Here is a 16,285-nt window from a genome sequence, read left to right as displayed (position 1 = left end):
TTCTTTACATTTTCTAAGTCCCATGTGTTTTGTAGTACCGGCCGGTATGTCACGTCTCCGCACATATTTACATTTTAACAAAGAAGACAGACGAAAAGGAGGGAGGACTCATAACGATAAAAGACCATCAATCAAAAAGACCTATAGGCCAGACATCCACAACGAATCCCAGGTAAGCATTGAAACATATAGCTAGCTATATTTTACAACTTTAATCACATGCAGCAGCTAATATACAAAAGGGGAAGTTGTAAGTATTTCACAAGTTATGGCTTTTTGCATTATCCGACTAACTAGCTAATTTAACCAATGTAAGGCAGTACCCACGTGGTTTCATAGAGTCGGAGACTGCATATTCTATTGTTTAAAATCAATAAAGAAACCGTGGAAGACGGACAGATGCACGACAGCCGCAGAATTAGGAAATCCCTCTGCAAGCTTGTTAATTACAGTAACGTTTGTCACCGAATTAACGGTAGAAGGAAGATTATCTGAAGCCAAAAGGTTTAGCTAAATTTTCTTCTCACCTTCAACTTTTACAGTTGGGGGGAAATAAAGTATTTTAATCGGGTGTATTGTAACTAGTTTGCTAATGTTACCCAATGTTTGTCTTTGTTTAGAAATCGATTGCTAGATTACGCTAGCTAGCTACTTAGCTAGCACAGTTGGCTAACTAATTTAGTTAGCTAATTTATTTAACAAAGTCCAGTAAACCTTCATTGTGTGGCTATTCGTCATTTCCCGTAGCTAACTGACGTTAGCTAATTGTATGTTTGCTAACAGGCCATTTTTTTTTTGTGGAGTAACTATCTAGTAGCCACTGATTATGCTAGCACGTAGACAACAAAGAAATGCGGACAAGAATGCTAGCTAACCCGCTAGCCGCTATGGCTAATCTTTGCTAGCATAGGTGGCTTTGACTTGTATACTTGAACTTAGTTTACGTTTCATTGACAAGCCATTTATGCTTAGTTTTCTTTGACTGTTTGTTTACATGTCTTCCTCAAGTTCAAACGCATTGCAAATTGCTATGTTATCAGTTCGGCGTAGAAAGTTTGGTTTCGGTATTGATTTTTTTATTTTTTATATTTAACTAGGAAAGTCGGTTAACACTTATTTTCAATGACTGCCTAGGAACGGTGGGTTAACTGCCTTGTTCAGGGGCAGAACGACAGATTTGTACCTTGTCAGCTCGGGGATTCGATCTTGCAAACTTTCGGTTACTGGCCCAATGCTTTAACCACTAGGCTACCTGCCACCCCATTGATATCACAATGCATGTCTGTTTTTGGTTTTCCCGCACACTTTCCCCCCTAGATACCTTTACAAACATGCCACGCAAGAAGGTAACTGAAGTCTCTGGAAATGGTGGGATCAAGAGGAAGAGGGCAGGAGGCAAAAAGAAGGAAAGGGAGTTCAGCAGTGATGATGAATTTGATGATTTTGAAGAGCAGGAGAACACAAAAAAACCTGGCAAGCCTGCTGCAAAGTCAGGCCTTCAACCAGTCACTGTGCCTGACGACATCAAAGAAAAAATAGTAAGTGTCCTGACCTGTGTGTTAAAATCAAATTGTTCAGATCACCAAAAGAGGGGTTTGTGACGTGACTATAGAATTGTGGTTAACATGACTAGATATGTTATTAGTCAAATGAATAAGAGTGCTTATGCAGGGTATATTAGGAAAAAAAAGAGCCACTGATCTAAAAGAGCCACTGATCTAAAACACTGATCTGCCTGTCTTTTTCGTAGAAACTTGACTTACCTAAAGTCAAAGGTCAACTGCTCATTTTCGGAGCTACCAACTGGGATCTCATTGGAAGGAAAGAGGTTCCAAAAGCACAAGGTATAACCCTGCCAAGTCCTGTAATGAAAACATTGCGTAATGCACGGCTCCAGACTCAAAGCTGTCCCTCAATAGCACTGGTGCTACCTACTTTAGAAGTTTTTGTTAAAGCAACCATCCTAATTGACTGCAGTATTGAAGTCAGTTTCGTGTGTGTGTGGTCTCGCAGCGGCCTTCAGGAACCTAGGCCAGAACCTGTGGGGTCCTCACCGTTACGGCTGCCTGAATGACGTGCAGGTCAGCAGTGTGGTGTCTGGGCCCTGTGCTGCCCACAGCCTCCTCATCACCACAGAGGGCAAGCTCTGGAGCTGGGGTAGGAATGCTGTACTGTAATAGATTGTGGTTTATATACAGTGCTTTGGGAAAGTATTCAGACCCCTTGACTTTTCACATTTTGTTACAGCCTTTTATAAAATGGTTAATTGTTTTTCAACCTACACACAATAATGGCAAAGCAAAAATGTGTTTAGAATTGTTTAAATTTATTACAAATAAAAAGATTACATTTGCATATGTATTCAGACCCTTTACTCTGTACTTTGTTGAAGGACCTTTGGCAGCGATTACGGGCTATAAGCCTGGCACATATGTATTTGGGGAGTTTCTCCCATTCTCTGCAGATCCTTTCAAGCTCTGTCAGGTTGGATGGGGAGTGTCGCTGCACAGCTATTTTCAGGTCTCTCCAGAGATGTTCGATCGGGTTCAAGTCCGGGCTCTGGCTGAGCCACTCCTGCATTGTCTTGGTCTCATGGTCTGAGTCTTTAGGTGCCTTTTGGCAAACTCCAAGCGGGCTGTCATGGGCCTTTTTACTGAGTAGTGGCTTCCGTCTGGCCACTTTACCATAAAGGCCAGATTGGTTGACTGATGCAGAGATGGTTGTCCTTCTGGAAGGTTCTCCCATCTCCACAGAGGAACTCCGGAGCTCTGTCAGTGACCATCGGGTTCTTGGTCATCTCCCTGACTAAGACCCTTCTCCCTCGATTGTTCAGTTTGGCTGGGCGGCCAGCTCTAGGAAGAGTCTTGGTGGTTCCAAACTTATTTTTAATTAAGAATGATTGAGGCCACTGTGTTCTTGGGGACCTTCAATGCTGAAGAAATGTTTTGGTACCCTTCCTCAGATCTGTATCTTGACACATTGCTGTCTCGCAGCTCTACAGACAATTCCTTCAACCTAATGGCTTGGTTTTTATTCTGATGTGCACTGTCAACTGTGGGACCTTATATAGACAGGTGTGTCTTTTCAAATCATGTCCAATCAATTGAATTTACCACAGGTGGACCACAATCATGTTGTAGAAATGTCTCAAGGATGATCAATGGAAACAGGATACACCTGAGCTCAATTTCAACTCTCAAAGTAAAGGGTCTGAATACTTGTGTAAATAGGTATTTCTGTTTTATTTTTAATACATTTGCAAACATTTCTAGTCCTGTTTTCGCTTTGTCATTGTGGAGTATTGTGTAAAGATGTAATGTAGTCCATGTTAGAATAAGGCTGTAAATGTGGAAGAAGTCAAAGGGTCTGAATGCACTGTATCTCAGATGTAATCATTCTAGCTGGTTTGAGTCCAGGAGGAAGGGTGCATGTTGACCTCCTGCCTCTGTTAGGTCGAAATGAAAAGGGTCAGCTGGGTCACGGGGACACTAAGCGCCTGGAGGCCCCAAAGCTGATTGAGGCCCTCGCAGATGAGGTGGTGGTGGCTGCAGCCTGTGGACGCCACCACACCCTGGCATTGACTGAGGGTGGCACAGCCTACTCGTTTGGCGAGAACAAACTGGGTCAGCTGGGCCAGGGCAACCAAACTGATGCAGTCCTCAGTCCAGCCCTGGTAAGCAACATAAACCTCCCTATTCATCTGCCTCATTATTGTTGCTGCTTTATTATAGGTCTAATATGACCACTTAATGAGCCTGTGCTTATTGAAGCTTCTCCTTGCCCCTCTCAGATCCAGTACAACGGGCAGCCCTTGGTCAAGGTGGCGTGTGGGGCAGAGTTCAGCATGGTGGTGGACTGCAAAGGGAACCTTTACTCGTTCGGATGCCCAGAGTATGGCCAGCTAGGTATGGTTTTAACTAACTAGTAGTACTGGGCAGATATACAAAAACATTTTTTTTCACCAAAGTTGCTCTTTGAGGAGGAAAATGGCAGCACAGTGACCCAGTCAAAATTTCTTCCAAATCAAACACTGACGTAGCACTAATTTTTACCTTTTGTTTTGGGTCACAGGACACAACTCTGATGGAAAGTTCATTGCCCGTGCCCAGCGCATTGAGTTTGACTGTGAGACCATTGCACGTCGCGTGACCATCTTCATCGAGAAGAGTAAGGATGGCCAGGTGACGCCCGTACCCAACGTGGTGGTCCGAGATGTCGCCTGCGGAGGCAATCACACGGTGAGGAGAGAAAAGACCAGGTCCTGTATTCATTGTCTTAGAGAAGAAATGCTGAGGGCCTCCCGAGTGGTGCAGCAGTCTAAGGCATTGCAGTGCTTTAAGCATCACTACAGATCCGGGTTCGATCACAGGCTGTGTCACAGCCGGCCGTGACCAGGAGACACGTTTGGCTCAGTGTCGTCCGGGTTGGTTGGTGGGGGGGGTGGCCAGCTGGAATTTTTCTCCCATTGTGCTATAGCGACTCCTTGTTGCGGGCTGGGTGCCTGCAAGCTGACTTCGGTCACCAGCTGGACTGTGTTTCCTCCGACACATTGGTGCAGCTGGCTTCCTGGTTAAGCGAGCAGTGTGTCAAGAAGCAGAGCGGCTTGGCATGGTCGTGTTTCGGAGGACTCATGGCTCTCGACCTTCGCATCTCCCGAGTCCGTAGGGGGGTAGTTGCAGCGATGGGACAATTGGGTACAGTGGAAAAAAAGTTTGGCCTTTAGGATTAGAATGAATAAGGTTACATGTACAGGGAGGACCATGGTTCTAGATCAGCACTCCTACTTTGAGACACTTTATGAATACAGGCTTTGATCCCTACTGCCACAATTATCCCCATCAGACAGAAATGTGCGTTTAACCAAAATGTTGATTTACATTAGTTGTCACCCCCTACCATTTACATTTGTCATTTAGCAGATGCTCTTATCCATAGCGACTTATAGTAGTGAGTGCATCCATTTTCTTACTGGTCCCCTGTGAGAATGGAACCCACAACCCTGATCTTGCAAGTGCCATGCTCTACCAACTGAGCCTACTCTCAGCTTTTGCATAATTGCTGAATGTAGAGCGTTCCCTTCATATTTAATGAACCTGTACATGGAGACCTTTGCATTCTGATCCTTAAATCTGGGTCCAAAAAGGAGCTGAGCTGGTCTGAACATTTGGTACCAGCCTGCATTGAAAGCGATAGTCTACTCAATGTGTTTTCACTTTCAATGGCTGTAGTTAATTCACAAATACTTTTTTTTTTTTTTTCTACCACGTTTTGTTTGCACGAGGCTAACTGGGTCAGTGTGTAAACTTTGTGTCCAGCTGATATTGGATTCCCAGAAGCGGGTGTTTTCCTGGGGCTTTGGTGGCTATGGGCGGCTGGGTCACACAGAGCAGAAGGACGAGATGGTGCCCAGACTGGTGAAGCTCTTTGACTTCCCCGGGCGCGGGGCATCCCAAATCTACACTGGCTACCAGTGCTCCTTCGCTGTCAATGAAATGGGTATGGGACACAATGCTTAACTCCTTTGAATGTTGAGCAATGAATAGATTAATTATTTTTACCCCTATTCTCAATATAATACCACTATACCCATAATACTGTTACTTCCCTAAGTACCTGATGTATATTGTAGTGATTTCAAAGGGTACACCAACCAGGATTTGAACCTAGGATTTGAACCTAGCATCTGTCAGTCTAACGCCTTAGCCATTACGCGATTTGGAAACTCTTGACCAGGATGCTGGTGTTTTTAATAAGGAAGCTACGCTATTAACCTTTCGTGTGCAGGGGGGCTGTTTTTCTGGGGGGTCACAAATACCTCGCGGGAGTCTACCATGTACCCCAAGGCCGTGCAGGACCTGTGTGGCTGGAAGGTCCGCAGTCTGGCCTGCGGGAAAAGCAGTATTGTTATCGCTGCAGACGACAGCACCATCAGTTGGGGACCCTCCCCTACCTTTGGGGAGCTGGTAAGACATGATATTTAACTGTATGTATAAAGCACATTTCTCACACCCAAGGTGCTATACACCATTATAGAAACATACCAAGGTGCTGGTGTGCTCATAAAAGACTGCTGAATTGGCGCACGTGTTCCAGGTTCTCCACCCATTATGATGTTTGTTACAGGGTTACGGTGACAACAAGGCCAAGTCCTCCACTACTGCTCAGGAGGTTAAGAGCCTGGATGGAGTTTATGCTGAACAGGTACGGACTGAATAAACACAATGATGCATTCTGTAGATGGGAACTGCATTTGTGTGTTCACTAGTTTGGGCCCATTCTCACTGTGGTGTCGTTGCAGGTGGTGATGGGATATGCACACTCCCTGGTCATCGCCAGACAGGACACTCCACAGGAACAAGAGAAGCTCAAGAAGCTGCCAGAGTACAACCCACGCACACTCTAATATGGTATCCTCCAGCCACCTCTCACTGTTTTTTGTTTTTTTGCTTTCACTTGAGAGGCCCTCTAGGTCAACTGTAAGTCATGATGGGAGGGTGGGCTCTCACGAGTATGTATGTATGCATACGCCTTGAAAAACAAGTCGGGCCTACATAGATTCTGAGGTTAATTCAGAGAGAATGCGCTGCAAAAACTGAAACAAATCCACTCTGGACAGAATTTGCCCTGTCCTCACAACACTCGTCAGACATCTACAGCTGGAGAGAGGATCTCTACCACTCATCTCCAAACACATTCTTCCACTTGGAGTTCTACTCATACTCCTCCTGCATTCCCCATGCAAGTCCACTGAAGCATTCTCTATTTTCATGTTGTCTCTTTTTATTCTTCAGTTGTGAACTGATCAATGCCCTCGTCTCCCTCACAATAATGGGTGCTACATCAAAGTCCTCTTTGGGCTGGTTTTAATTTCCAAGTGAGGGATCAATTCAAGACCAACACTCCATATCTGTGCCTTTTGAAACAGTCTTTCGGGGTATGGAATGAATGCATTTGTTATTTGTTCCCAAAGACCAATAGCAAAATGTAGTTTAAACTTTGTTCTTGAAGTCCATGGCAGTGTTACTGTTTGTCTGGTTGATCGGTGTGCACTGTCAGAGCATAATCAGGATCTGAGATGTGCCACCAAGTCGATGCTCTCCAGCCATTGACTTCTGTTACATTCCTTGGTTTTATGTCTCTTCATTTGTATGACTAAATGTTGAGGATGCGTAACTGTCCCTCAAAGGCCAGTGTCTGCTTGTTGTCATTCTTGCCTTTTTTTTCAGTGACTTTTTTTTTTTTGCCTGGGAAACTAGGTGTGGTCACTGTGCACTCTTGGCAATGAAAACCAGCAGAAATGTGGATTGTGAGGACTTGAGTCTTACGCCTGTTTGTTTTAGTGCAGATGGTCAACAAAGTGTGTGTGCAATGAGTGGATATCCTGGTTTTAAATCAAGATGGGTTTTCTTTTCATTTGTTAGTCTACCTGTATTGCAACAAATTGTTTCCGTGGTGTTTTTGTCTGGGTCAGAAGACCCTCATCCCGTTCAAAATTTTGAAACTTTTTCATGGAAATGGTAATAAAGGTTTATGTAAATTGGGTGATTTTTCTTTAGTCTGTTTTCTTGCCTCCTACCCCCACCACTTCAAGTGGGCAGGGAATGCTAGCTATTGCTAGTCTCAGTAAATCTTGTCATCACTACATTTGATAACCAATCAGCCACTGTATTTTGCAGTTGCTAGTAGGTGGGCCAGTTTTGAACATACTGATGTCCACTACTTTATTTGGTGCCACACTTCTAATTCATCTTACCAGGCCTTGTCTTCCATCAGCACATTTATTAATGAACATATCACACCTTACACAGGTTCCGAGTTGACTAAGACTTAAGATTCATGATGTACAGGTAACTACCGAAATAATGGAAACTTGAGTAAATGAGGGTACTAAATAAAGTTTACTAAATGCGGGTGTGGTTCCTGTGTTAATTAAGCAATTAACATCCCATCATGCTTGGTGTCATGTATAAAAATGCTGGGCAGACCATTATTTTGTCTACGATTGCTATGCTCCCATCCACAAGCCACAAGTGGTCACTGAATGGTTTGATGAGCATGAAATCGATGTAAACCATATGCCATGGCTGTATCAGTCAACAGATCAACACTTTAGGGAGATTCTATAAGTGCCTTAGCGTTTTCCACCTCCACCAAACGGAAGAATGGTGTCGCATCCCGCCAATATAGTTCCAGACACTTGTAGAATCTATGCCAAGGTGCTTTGAAGCCATTCTGGCTCATGGTGGCCCTAACTCCCTATTAAAACACTGTTGGCATTTATTTGGTTATGCTGGATTAACATAGCAGTAGGTTAACTATTGTCTTCTGGATTTTTATTTATGGCTAGCTTCATCTAGTGCAGGGTTGGGCAACTTGGGTGTGGGCTGCATTTGCCTGGTCTGTGTGCCCACATTGCAAACTAAACATTTTAGCAGCTCCCCTTGACAGCGGAGGACATTGTGCAATTCTACACATTTTGCTATGGGGTGTAGAGAAAATGTTTCAATTCTACTCATTTTGCCATCGTCCAGGGAGGAAAATTAGCTGTTTTACCACTAATTTCCTGCAATCTTACCATAGGTTGGAGAAATGGTTGCCATTTTTAATATATCTGAGACTAACAAAATCAATGGGCCCCCCCAGGCCGGTAATTCAACCATGATTACTAAATTTAGATGGCCGCTAGACTAATTTACCAATAAAAAAACATGGGCTAATTGAGTGACTGATATAAGCAGAAAAACTGCTGATGCACAACTAAATTGAAATTGCACCTTGTCTGTTCTAACTTGCAATAATACGAGACCCTGACTAAATTTCAATTTTATTTTAAATTGAGCCTTCAAAAAAGGGCTGCCAGTTGCCCATCCCTGATCTCATGTACCGCATTGTCACAACACTAGGTTGACTGATCGGCACCCAGATAGGGTGTATTCAGTAGTGTACACTGCAAAATGAGTTTCTTGCTGGACAGATTCAGCTAGATCCCTCCCTGTTTTGGACCATTTGCTTTTGTTGGTTCCTAGTGAACATTCCCGTTGTCTTATCACCATAGAGAAAAAGGAAGTACAAAAGAAGTACTCTAAGAATTTATTAAATGTACAAAATCCAGCAGACAGGAGGTTTAATCCTCATCTTCCTCCTCCTCCTCATCCTGGTTGATCTGGAAGTAGCGCAGCTCGTAGCTCTCCTTGGTGTTGGCCACAACACGCAGCCAGTCGCGAAGATTGTTTTTCTTCAAGTACTTCTTGGTCAGATATTTCAGATATCTGCAGACAGATGGCATTCAGATGTGTGAGGTTGGGCTTTCAATGTTTTCCCCAAAGCAATACACATACAAAACAACCTAGTAAAGCTAATGTTTTTTTTTGCTATACACCTCAACTTAATGAATCACAAAAACACAGCACAAAGGTTGAAGAATGATACTGTAGCGCAGTCACGTGCGGTTAGCGTATTCATGGGCAGGTGAACTCAACAAGGAAGTCTGAGGGAGAATTCAGTTCACAGCCAGTGTATATTAATGCACATAATGTTACTGGTGCATGACAGATGCAGGAGATAAGCCATAAAGCATTCGGGAGTTGGTTAAGTGGGAATTATTAAGTTGAATTCTACATAGCCAAAAGTCAATATTGGCATCATCAACACCAGCAACCTAAACAAAAATATTACAGATAAAGGCTATAAAAACAAGGGGCCTCTTATCATAAGCAGTGAAAAAGTGTAAGTAAATTATTCATAAGAGCAATTATTTTGTGAGGACTTAAGCATTTACCAAAGTTTTAATAGCTTGAACATGTAAACAATGTATTGGGTGAAAGACATTTGATAAATCTTTTTTTTCTTCTTCCCCCCAATAACAAATACACAAATGTCTGCATTGCAATTTGATTACTACAGTCCTGAGTTGCCAGTGCAGTTACCATACCTTTTGGAGAAGGGGACCTCAGAGGAAACTGTGATCTTGCTCTTACTCCTCTCAATAGACACCACACCACCACCCAGGTTGCCAGCTTTCCCATTCACCTTGATGCGCTCCTGGAGGAACTGCTCCTTTAACCATTAAAACATACTGTGTAAGCATATACTTCTAAATTTCCAACAAAAGATTGACCGTTGCCCAACATTACTTTTTTTTTAATGTATTTTTATTTCACCTTTATTTAACCAGGTAGACTAGTTGAGAACAAATTCTCCTTTACAACTGCGACCTGGCCAAGATAAAGCAAAGCAGTGCGACAAAAACAACATCTGGAGTGGATGTGAAACTAGCCTGTTGGCTGGAGCACATCAGTGACATCACATCTTCACTTGGATCTAAAGTTAACTGTCGCTCATGGAGTGACCGACTAGTCTCTTGCTCTGTCAGCAAACACAGTTGGCTTTGAGTTGTGTGTGTTGTTGTGCAGGTCGCTAGCTAGTGTAAACCCCACTTGAGATTTAAAGCCCCAGTTTTATATACATTTCCACACGATGAGGTTGGAATAATGCTGTGAAATTGTGAAGATGATAAAAACCCTTTTAGTGTAAGAGTTGTTTGAAAAGACAGCCTGAAATTTAAGCCTGTTTTGGTGGGATGGTGGTTTGTCCTTCCTGGTGACATCACTAGACAGTAAATTAGTTAGACCAATAAGAAGTTCCAAACCTACCAATAACAGCACATTTTCAGTGTCCTCCTCCCCACTTAAGACCACTCCCATATCCCTACCAAAATTCTTGATTGAGAAATTGCTCAATGCTAAGAAGCTATGTTTCTTTATCATTTTAAGAGAAAACAATCACAGTACGGTACATAATTGTTACCCAGAAATGATTTGATATTGAGAGAAAAAAACAGCTGCATTGGACGATTCTGTTCAGCATGTCGATCCCATGAACTGTCATTTCATAAACTCCTTCCATCCTTCAGTTTATACTAAACCAAGTGACCACTGAGGAAGGGCAGAAACAATTCAGGATTGTGGCTAAAGGTGGTTTCGAATAAGGGCGTTTGTGCAACTAAAATATTTTATTTTCCTTGCAACCAGGCACAGGTATAAAACCTGTCAGTGTAACTGCAAAACTACTTACAAAGTTGGCAGCATCCATGATGCCATCTTCAACAGGGTGGGTGCAGTCCAGAGTGAACTTCAAGACCTGCTTCTTCTTCTTGCCACCCTTGGACCCCTTGGTGCTCTGCTTCTTCTGCAGATAAGATTGACAGCCAATTAAAAATATGACAGTCACTACCATTGTAGCTGTTCCGTTTAGTTAGCTGCCTAGAATCTAACAGTTAACGTTATCTAACGTTAGTTCACCACCATACGCGCTACAACCACAGACATCAACTATGTCTTAGCTAATCCCCAATTCAAAGGATACTTTAGTCAGTTGGCTCCTTAATAAGTAAAGACCAATATTTTTGTTATTTAACTAATCAAACTACTGCTGACCACAAAACGAACAGAAAAATGTTAAGCTAGTTTTGTGTAGCTACAACGTGGTGGATCTGGCTAGCTAACGTTAGCTAAACTAGCAAAAAAATAACTTGCTAATTTAGCGGGCCTCGTGAATAACAAAACCCAATTCAGTGCCTTGTTTAGCATGATTAACGATTACATAAGCCCTCCCAAATATGCCCCGATTTATACAAATAATGTACAGCCGTTTTAAGTGTGAAAAATGTATATATTTCAACAATTTTCCACACGCGATTATACCGACCACAAGAGCCATGGCGAAGAATTTAGCAGAAAGGAAGAGCTGGGTTTGCGCGTGCGTTACATTTTAGCCTGATGAATCAATCGCAGATCTAGTCGATACAATCACGGCATCAGAGTTCGATTAAAAGGTTTAACATTATTGTTTATATATCTTATTGAAATTCCATATATTTAGAAGGATAACAAGTACAAACGTGTTAGAAACAACGGTGTTGTCATTTTGCAGTACTGTGGATATGGATATGTTAATGTCAGTGCAAACTAGTTTAGATGAGATTGTGGTGGTATTTCCAGGATGCATATGAGTTTATTTTGCATAAATCACATGAAGCTTAACATGACATAACTAACTCACTGACATGGATATTAAAAGCTCTGTCATATAGGCTACGTGCTCTGTTTTCTATGAGTTGCCTAGTGTTTATGCTCTAGTTGAAGGGTTGTACTGTGAGCATTCTATTTACAATGCTCTTGCATGCATTATTTACAATGTTATCCAACTTCAACTTGCTGACGACTATGCCTGTGACAGTCTAACCATGTCTGAACTGATATAATTGTCGACAGCCTGTACAAGTATTCATTGGAGGTTATCATTTGTAAGAGTGAGAGGGTGAGAGGCTACATTGGAGATTACAGCTACACTTACTAAGTGTGAGACAAGTCTAGTCAATCCTCTAGCTCCCCTTAAAACCTCTTGCGACAACAATCCCGTAACCGGGCCCGAGTTTAGTGAAAAATCAGAGCGCCATATTTAAAACCACAAATCGAATAATTTCTATTTCTATTTCTCAAACATAGGACTATTTTACACCATTTTATAGATACACTGCTCATGAATCGAACCACGTTGTCTGATTTCAAAAAGGCTTAGGCTCTTTCAGTCTGTGGGAACAATGAATAGAGAATACTCCATGGAACACCATGTCTTGCACGGTCACCATGATAGAAACAAACATTTCAAATTGTACATTTGCCAGAGTAACTTGTTAGTCAAAATAATGTTGTAGTTTGTGACATGTACAGTAGCTTGGTTCCAGTACCTGGGTTCAAGGCGTTCCTTCACCTTGGCGACGGATCGGATGTAGGGGCCGATTTGCCTGCTGATGGTGGTCGGGTATCTGTTCTCTTCCTTTAGCTGCGTCAGATCATGAAGCTGGGCAGAAAACAGAATGGACACATGCAGTATATAAAACACCAACTTCATATCTATCTCACATCTAACAGAAAAACAAAACCCCCCCAAAAAATACTATATTTGACTGAAACATAATCATTTCGAACCTTGCTTACATTTGTATACAATCACATATACACTATACAGTTCATTCGGAAAGTTCAGACACCTTGACTTTTTCCTAATTTTGTTACATTACAGCCTTATTCTAAAATGGATTAAATCGTTTTTTCCCTCCTCATCAATCTACACATAATGACAAAGCAAAAACAGTTTTTCAGAAATTTTTGCAAATAATTAAATAAAAAACCCGGAAATATCACATTTACATAAGTATTCAGACCCTTTACTCAGTACTTTGTTGAAGCACCTTTGGCAGCGATTACATCCTCGAGGCTTCTTGGGTATGACGCTACAAGCTTGGCACACCTGTATTTGGGGAGTTTCTCCAATTCTTCTCTGCAGAACCTCTCAACCTCTGTCAGGTTGGATGGGTAGCGTCGCTGCACAGCTATTTTCAGGGCTCTCCAGACATGTTCGATCGGGTTCAAGTCCGGGCTCTGGCTGGGCCACTCAAGGATATTCAGAGACTTGTCCCGAAGCCACTACTGCGTTGTCCTGGCTGTGTGCTTAGGGTCGTTGTCTTGGTAGAAGGTGAACCTTCGCCCCAGTCTGAGGTCCTGAGCGCTCTGGAATAGGTTTTCATCAAGGATCTCTCTCTGTACTTTGCTCTGTTCATCTTGCCCTCGATCCTGACTAGTCTCCTAGTCCCTGCCGCTGAAAAACATCCCCACAGCATGATGCTGCTACCACCATGCTTCACTGTAGTGATGGCGCTAGGTTTCCTCTAGACGTGACACTTGGAATTCAGGCCAAAGAGTTTCATCAGACCAGGGAATCTTGATCTCATGGTATGAGTTCTTAAGATGCTGTTTGGCAAACTTCAAGCAGGCTATCATGTGTGTTTTACTGAGGAGTGGCTTCCGTCTGGCCACTCTACCATAAAGGCCAGAATGGTGGAGTGCTGCAGAGATGGTTGTCCTTCTGGAAGGTTCTTCCATCTCCACAGAGGAACTCTGGAGCTTTGTCAGAGTCACCATCACCACCTCAGTGACCAAGATCCTTCTCCCCTGATTGCTCAATGTTGCCAAGCGGCCAGCTCTAGGAAGAGTCTTGGTGGTTCCAAACTTCTTCCATTGAAGAATGATGGAGGCCACTGTGTTCTTGGGGACCATTGCTGCAGAAATTTGTTGGTACCATTCCCCAGATCTGTGCCTCGACACAATCCTGGCTCGGCGCTCTATGGACAATTCCTTCAACCTTATGGCTTGGTTTCTGTTCTGACTTGCACTGTCAACTGTGGGACCTTATATAGACAGGTGTGTGCCTTTCCAAGTAATGCCCAATCAATTGAATTACCACAGGTGGACACCAATCAAGTTGTAGAAACATCTCAAGGATGATCAATGGAAACAGGATGTACCTGAGCTCATTTTCGAGTCTCATAACAAAGGGTCTGAATACTTGTGTAAATAAGGTATCTGTTTTTTATATTTAATACATTTGTTAACATGTCTAAAAACCTGTTTTCGCTTTGTCATTATGGAGTATTGTGTATAGATTGATGAGGATTTTTTTTTATTTAATCCATTTTAGAATAAGGCTGTAACGTAACAAAATGTGGAAAAAGTCAAGGGATCTGAATACTTTCCGAATGCACTATATATACCTATAGACAACAATACATATGGAGGAACTTGGTGGAGTTTAGTTTGTTGTGTGTGTGTGTGTGTGTGTGTGTGTGTGTGTGTGTGTGTGCGTGCGTGCGTGCGGTGTTGTCCAGTGCCTTCTCATGGTGTGACTCCTAAGCGGTGAAGGAGCTCCAGACATCGGCCAGAGGCCATCATCCTGCTGAAGGCCATGATCGAGGAGGTCCGAGAGGATGTTGATGAGGAGGAGTGCGCAATCAGCACTATTTTCAACAAAGTGCAGGTGAGCTGACATAGTCATCGGCCATTTTGAAAACATTAAACTCAACTCAGGGGGTGGCAGTTAACTTAGCGGTTAAGAGCCAGTAACCGAAAGGTCTCTGGTTTGAATCCCCGAGCCAGCAAAGTGGAAAAAAATCAGCCATTCTGCCTTTGAGCAAGGCATTTAACCCCCAACAACAACTGCTCCCCAGGAGCTGATGACGTGGTTTAAGGCAACCCTCCGCACCTCTCTGATTCAGAGGGGTTGGGTTAAATGCGGAAGACTGTTGTGCAATTTCCCTCGATTTTCTTAATCAATGTTGTCGTTGTTTTTTTTATGCAGTTCCACAAATTGTATTACATTCTACCACAAGGTGTCACTCTTCATGTCCTATCTCGTAAAGTAGCTGAAGGTTCAATACCTTGCACAACATTACATTAGAGCGACATTTTATTGACTTATACTGGATACAGGTGTAATGCTCAAGTAGTGCTTTTCATTTACAAACTGAGAGGAAATTTATGTAAATTAGTTTTGGTTGGGAAAGTATTCATTAGAGTACAGTTCATTTAATCTTGAGAGATTTGCAATGCAATTAAATGACAAATAATATTGTCCTCTTTTGAATGAAAAACTGTCAGCGCAAAGGTGAGAATACATTTTGCTTCATGGTACCTTGCTTGAAAATCATGTTTATCATGTAGCCCTAATGTATAGCCTATGCTCAGAGAAACTGTCATTAACCTGTTATTGTTTGAATGGGCCATCCGAACAGAGCGCACACAGATTCAGCCTCAATGGTTGCCTCTAGCCATTAAAAATCGCCGTAAACTCAATTAACTCTGGAAGAAGGAAGTCTTATCACAGATAGACAATATGCGTCCCAAATGCCACCACATTCCCTTTATAGTGCACTACTTTTGACCAGAAGTAGCGCACTATATAGGAAATAGTGTGACATTCAGATGCACAAGACATCCTGCTTTGAGAGTTCATTAGAGTGTTCAATACCAAGAGATATTGAACAGCCCAATGGCTTGTCTAATGCCTGCCTAATATGTATCCTGTTCCACATGTATATATAGATCCTACTGGGAGATTAAGGTGTCCATGGCAGCAGACCAATATAGATTAAAGCCAAATGAATAATAATGTGTCAGGTCTAGCTACATCAGGCTTGCCTGGCACCACTTTCAACCCAGTAGCAAATGAGAACAGCTGTCTCATCTGGCTGCACTCTTACCCACTCTCCAGGTAATGTCCTGTCTATGGTATGCCTGTTTATCCTGGAGTAGTGATACATGTTGCCTATTTTTACAATGTCTTATTCACAGTGCCCAACTGTATTTGGAATCCTAATTGATGATCCATCTTGAGCAGGTGTAATATAATCAACTCAAGCCAATGTTCTCCTCCACCTTGCTATGTAAGT

At 42.6% G+C, this 16,285-nt stretch overlaps 2 protein-coding genes across 3 annotated transcripts; one reads left to right on the top strand and one right to left on the bottom strand.

Moving 5' to 3' along the window:
• Window positions 1-7,542, top strand: LOC106566810 (protein RCC2 homolog). Of its 2 annotated transcripts, none has more exons than XM_014135227.2 (11): window positions 1-172; window positions 1,318-1,538; window positions 1,751-1,844; window positions 2,014-2,157; window positions 3,453-3,673; window positions 3,791-3,905; window positions 4,072-4,238; window positions 5,316-5,496; window positions 5,785-5,963; window positions 6,124-6,201; window positions 6,299-7,542. In XM_014135227.2, exons 2-11 carry the CDS (start codon window positions 1,332-1,334, stop codon window positions 6,401-6,403), a joined length of 1,491 nt encoding a protein of 496 aa, XP_013990702.2. In that variant the 5' UTR covers window positions 1-172; window positions 1,318-1,331; the 3' UTR covers window positions 6,404-7,542. The 2 variants fall into 2 exon arrangements, with proteins under 2 accessions (XP_013990702.2, XP_013990703.2); XM_014135228.2 differs by lacking the exon at window positions 1-172 and adding an exon at window positions 288-504.
• A 1,535-nt stretch (window positions 7,543-9,077) lies between these two features.
• LOC106566811 (60S ribosomal protein L22) lies at window positions 9,078-11,822 on the bottom strand. Its single transcript, XM_014135229.2, has 4 exons — window positions 11,707-11,822; window positions 11,074-11,187; window positions 9,932-10,056; window positions 9,078-9,269 (listed from the first exon to the last, which is right to left on the bottom strand). Exons 1-4 carry the CDS (start codon window positions 11,716-11,718, stop codon window positions 9,125-9,127), a joined length of 396 nt encoding a protein of 131 aa, XP_013990704.1. The 5' UTR covers window positions 11,719-11,822; the 3' UTR covers window positions 9,078-9,124.
• Window positions 11,823-16,285: the final 4,463 nt, after the last annotated feature.

Source organism: Salmo salar, chromosome ssa13 (genome assembly GCF_905237065.1).
Source record: "Salmo salar chromosome ssa13, Ssal_v3.1, whole genome shotgun sequence".
Taxonomy (NCBI): Eukaryota; Metazoa; Chordata; class Actinopteri; order Salmoniformes; family Salmonidae; genus Salmo; species Salmo salar.
The sequence above is the reverse complement of the archived record's forward strand: the minus strand, read 5'-3'. Positions and strand labels throughout refer to the sequence as shown.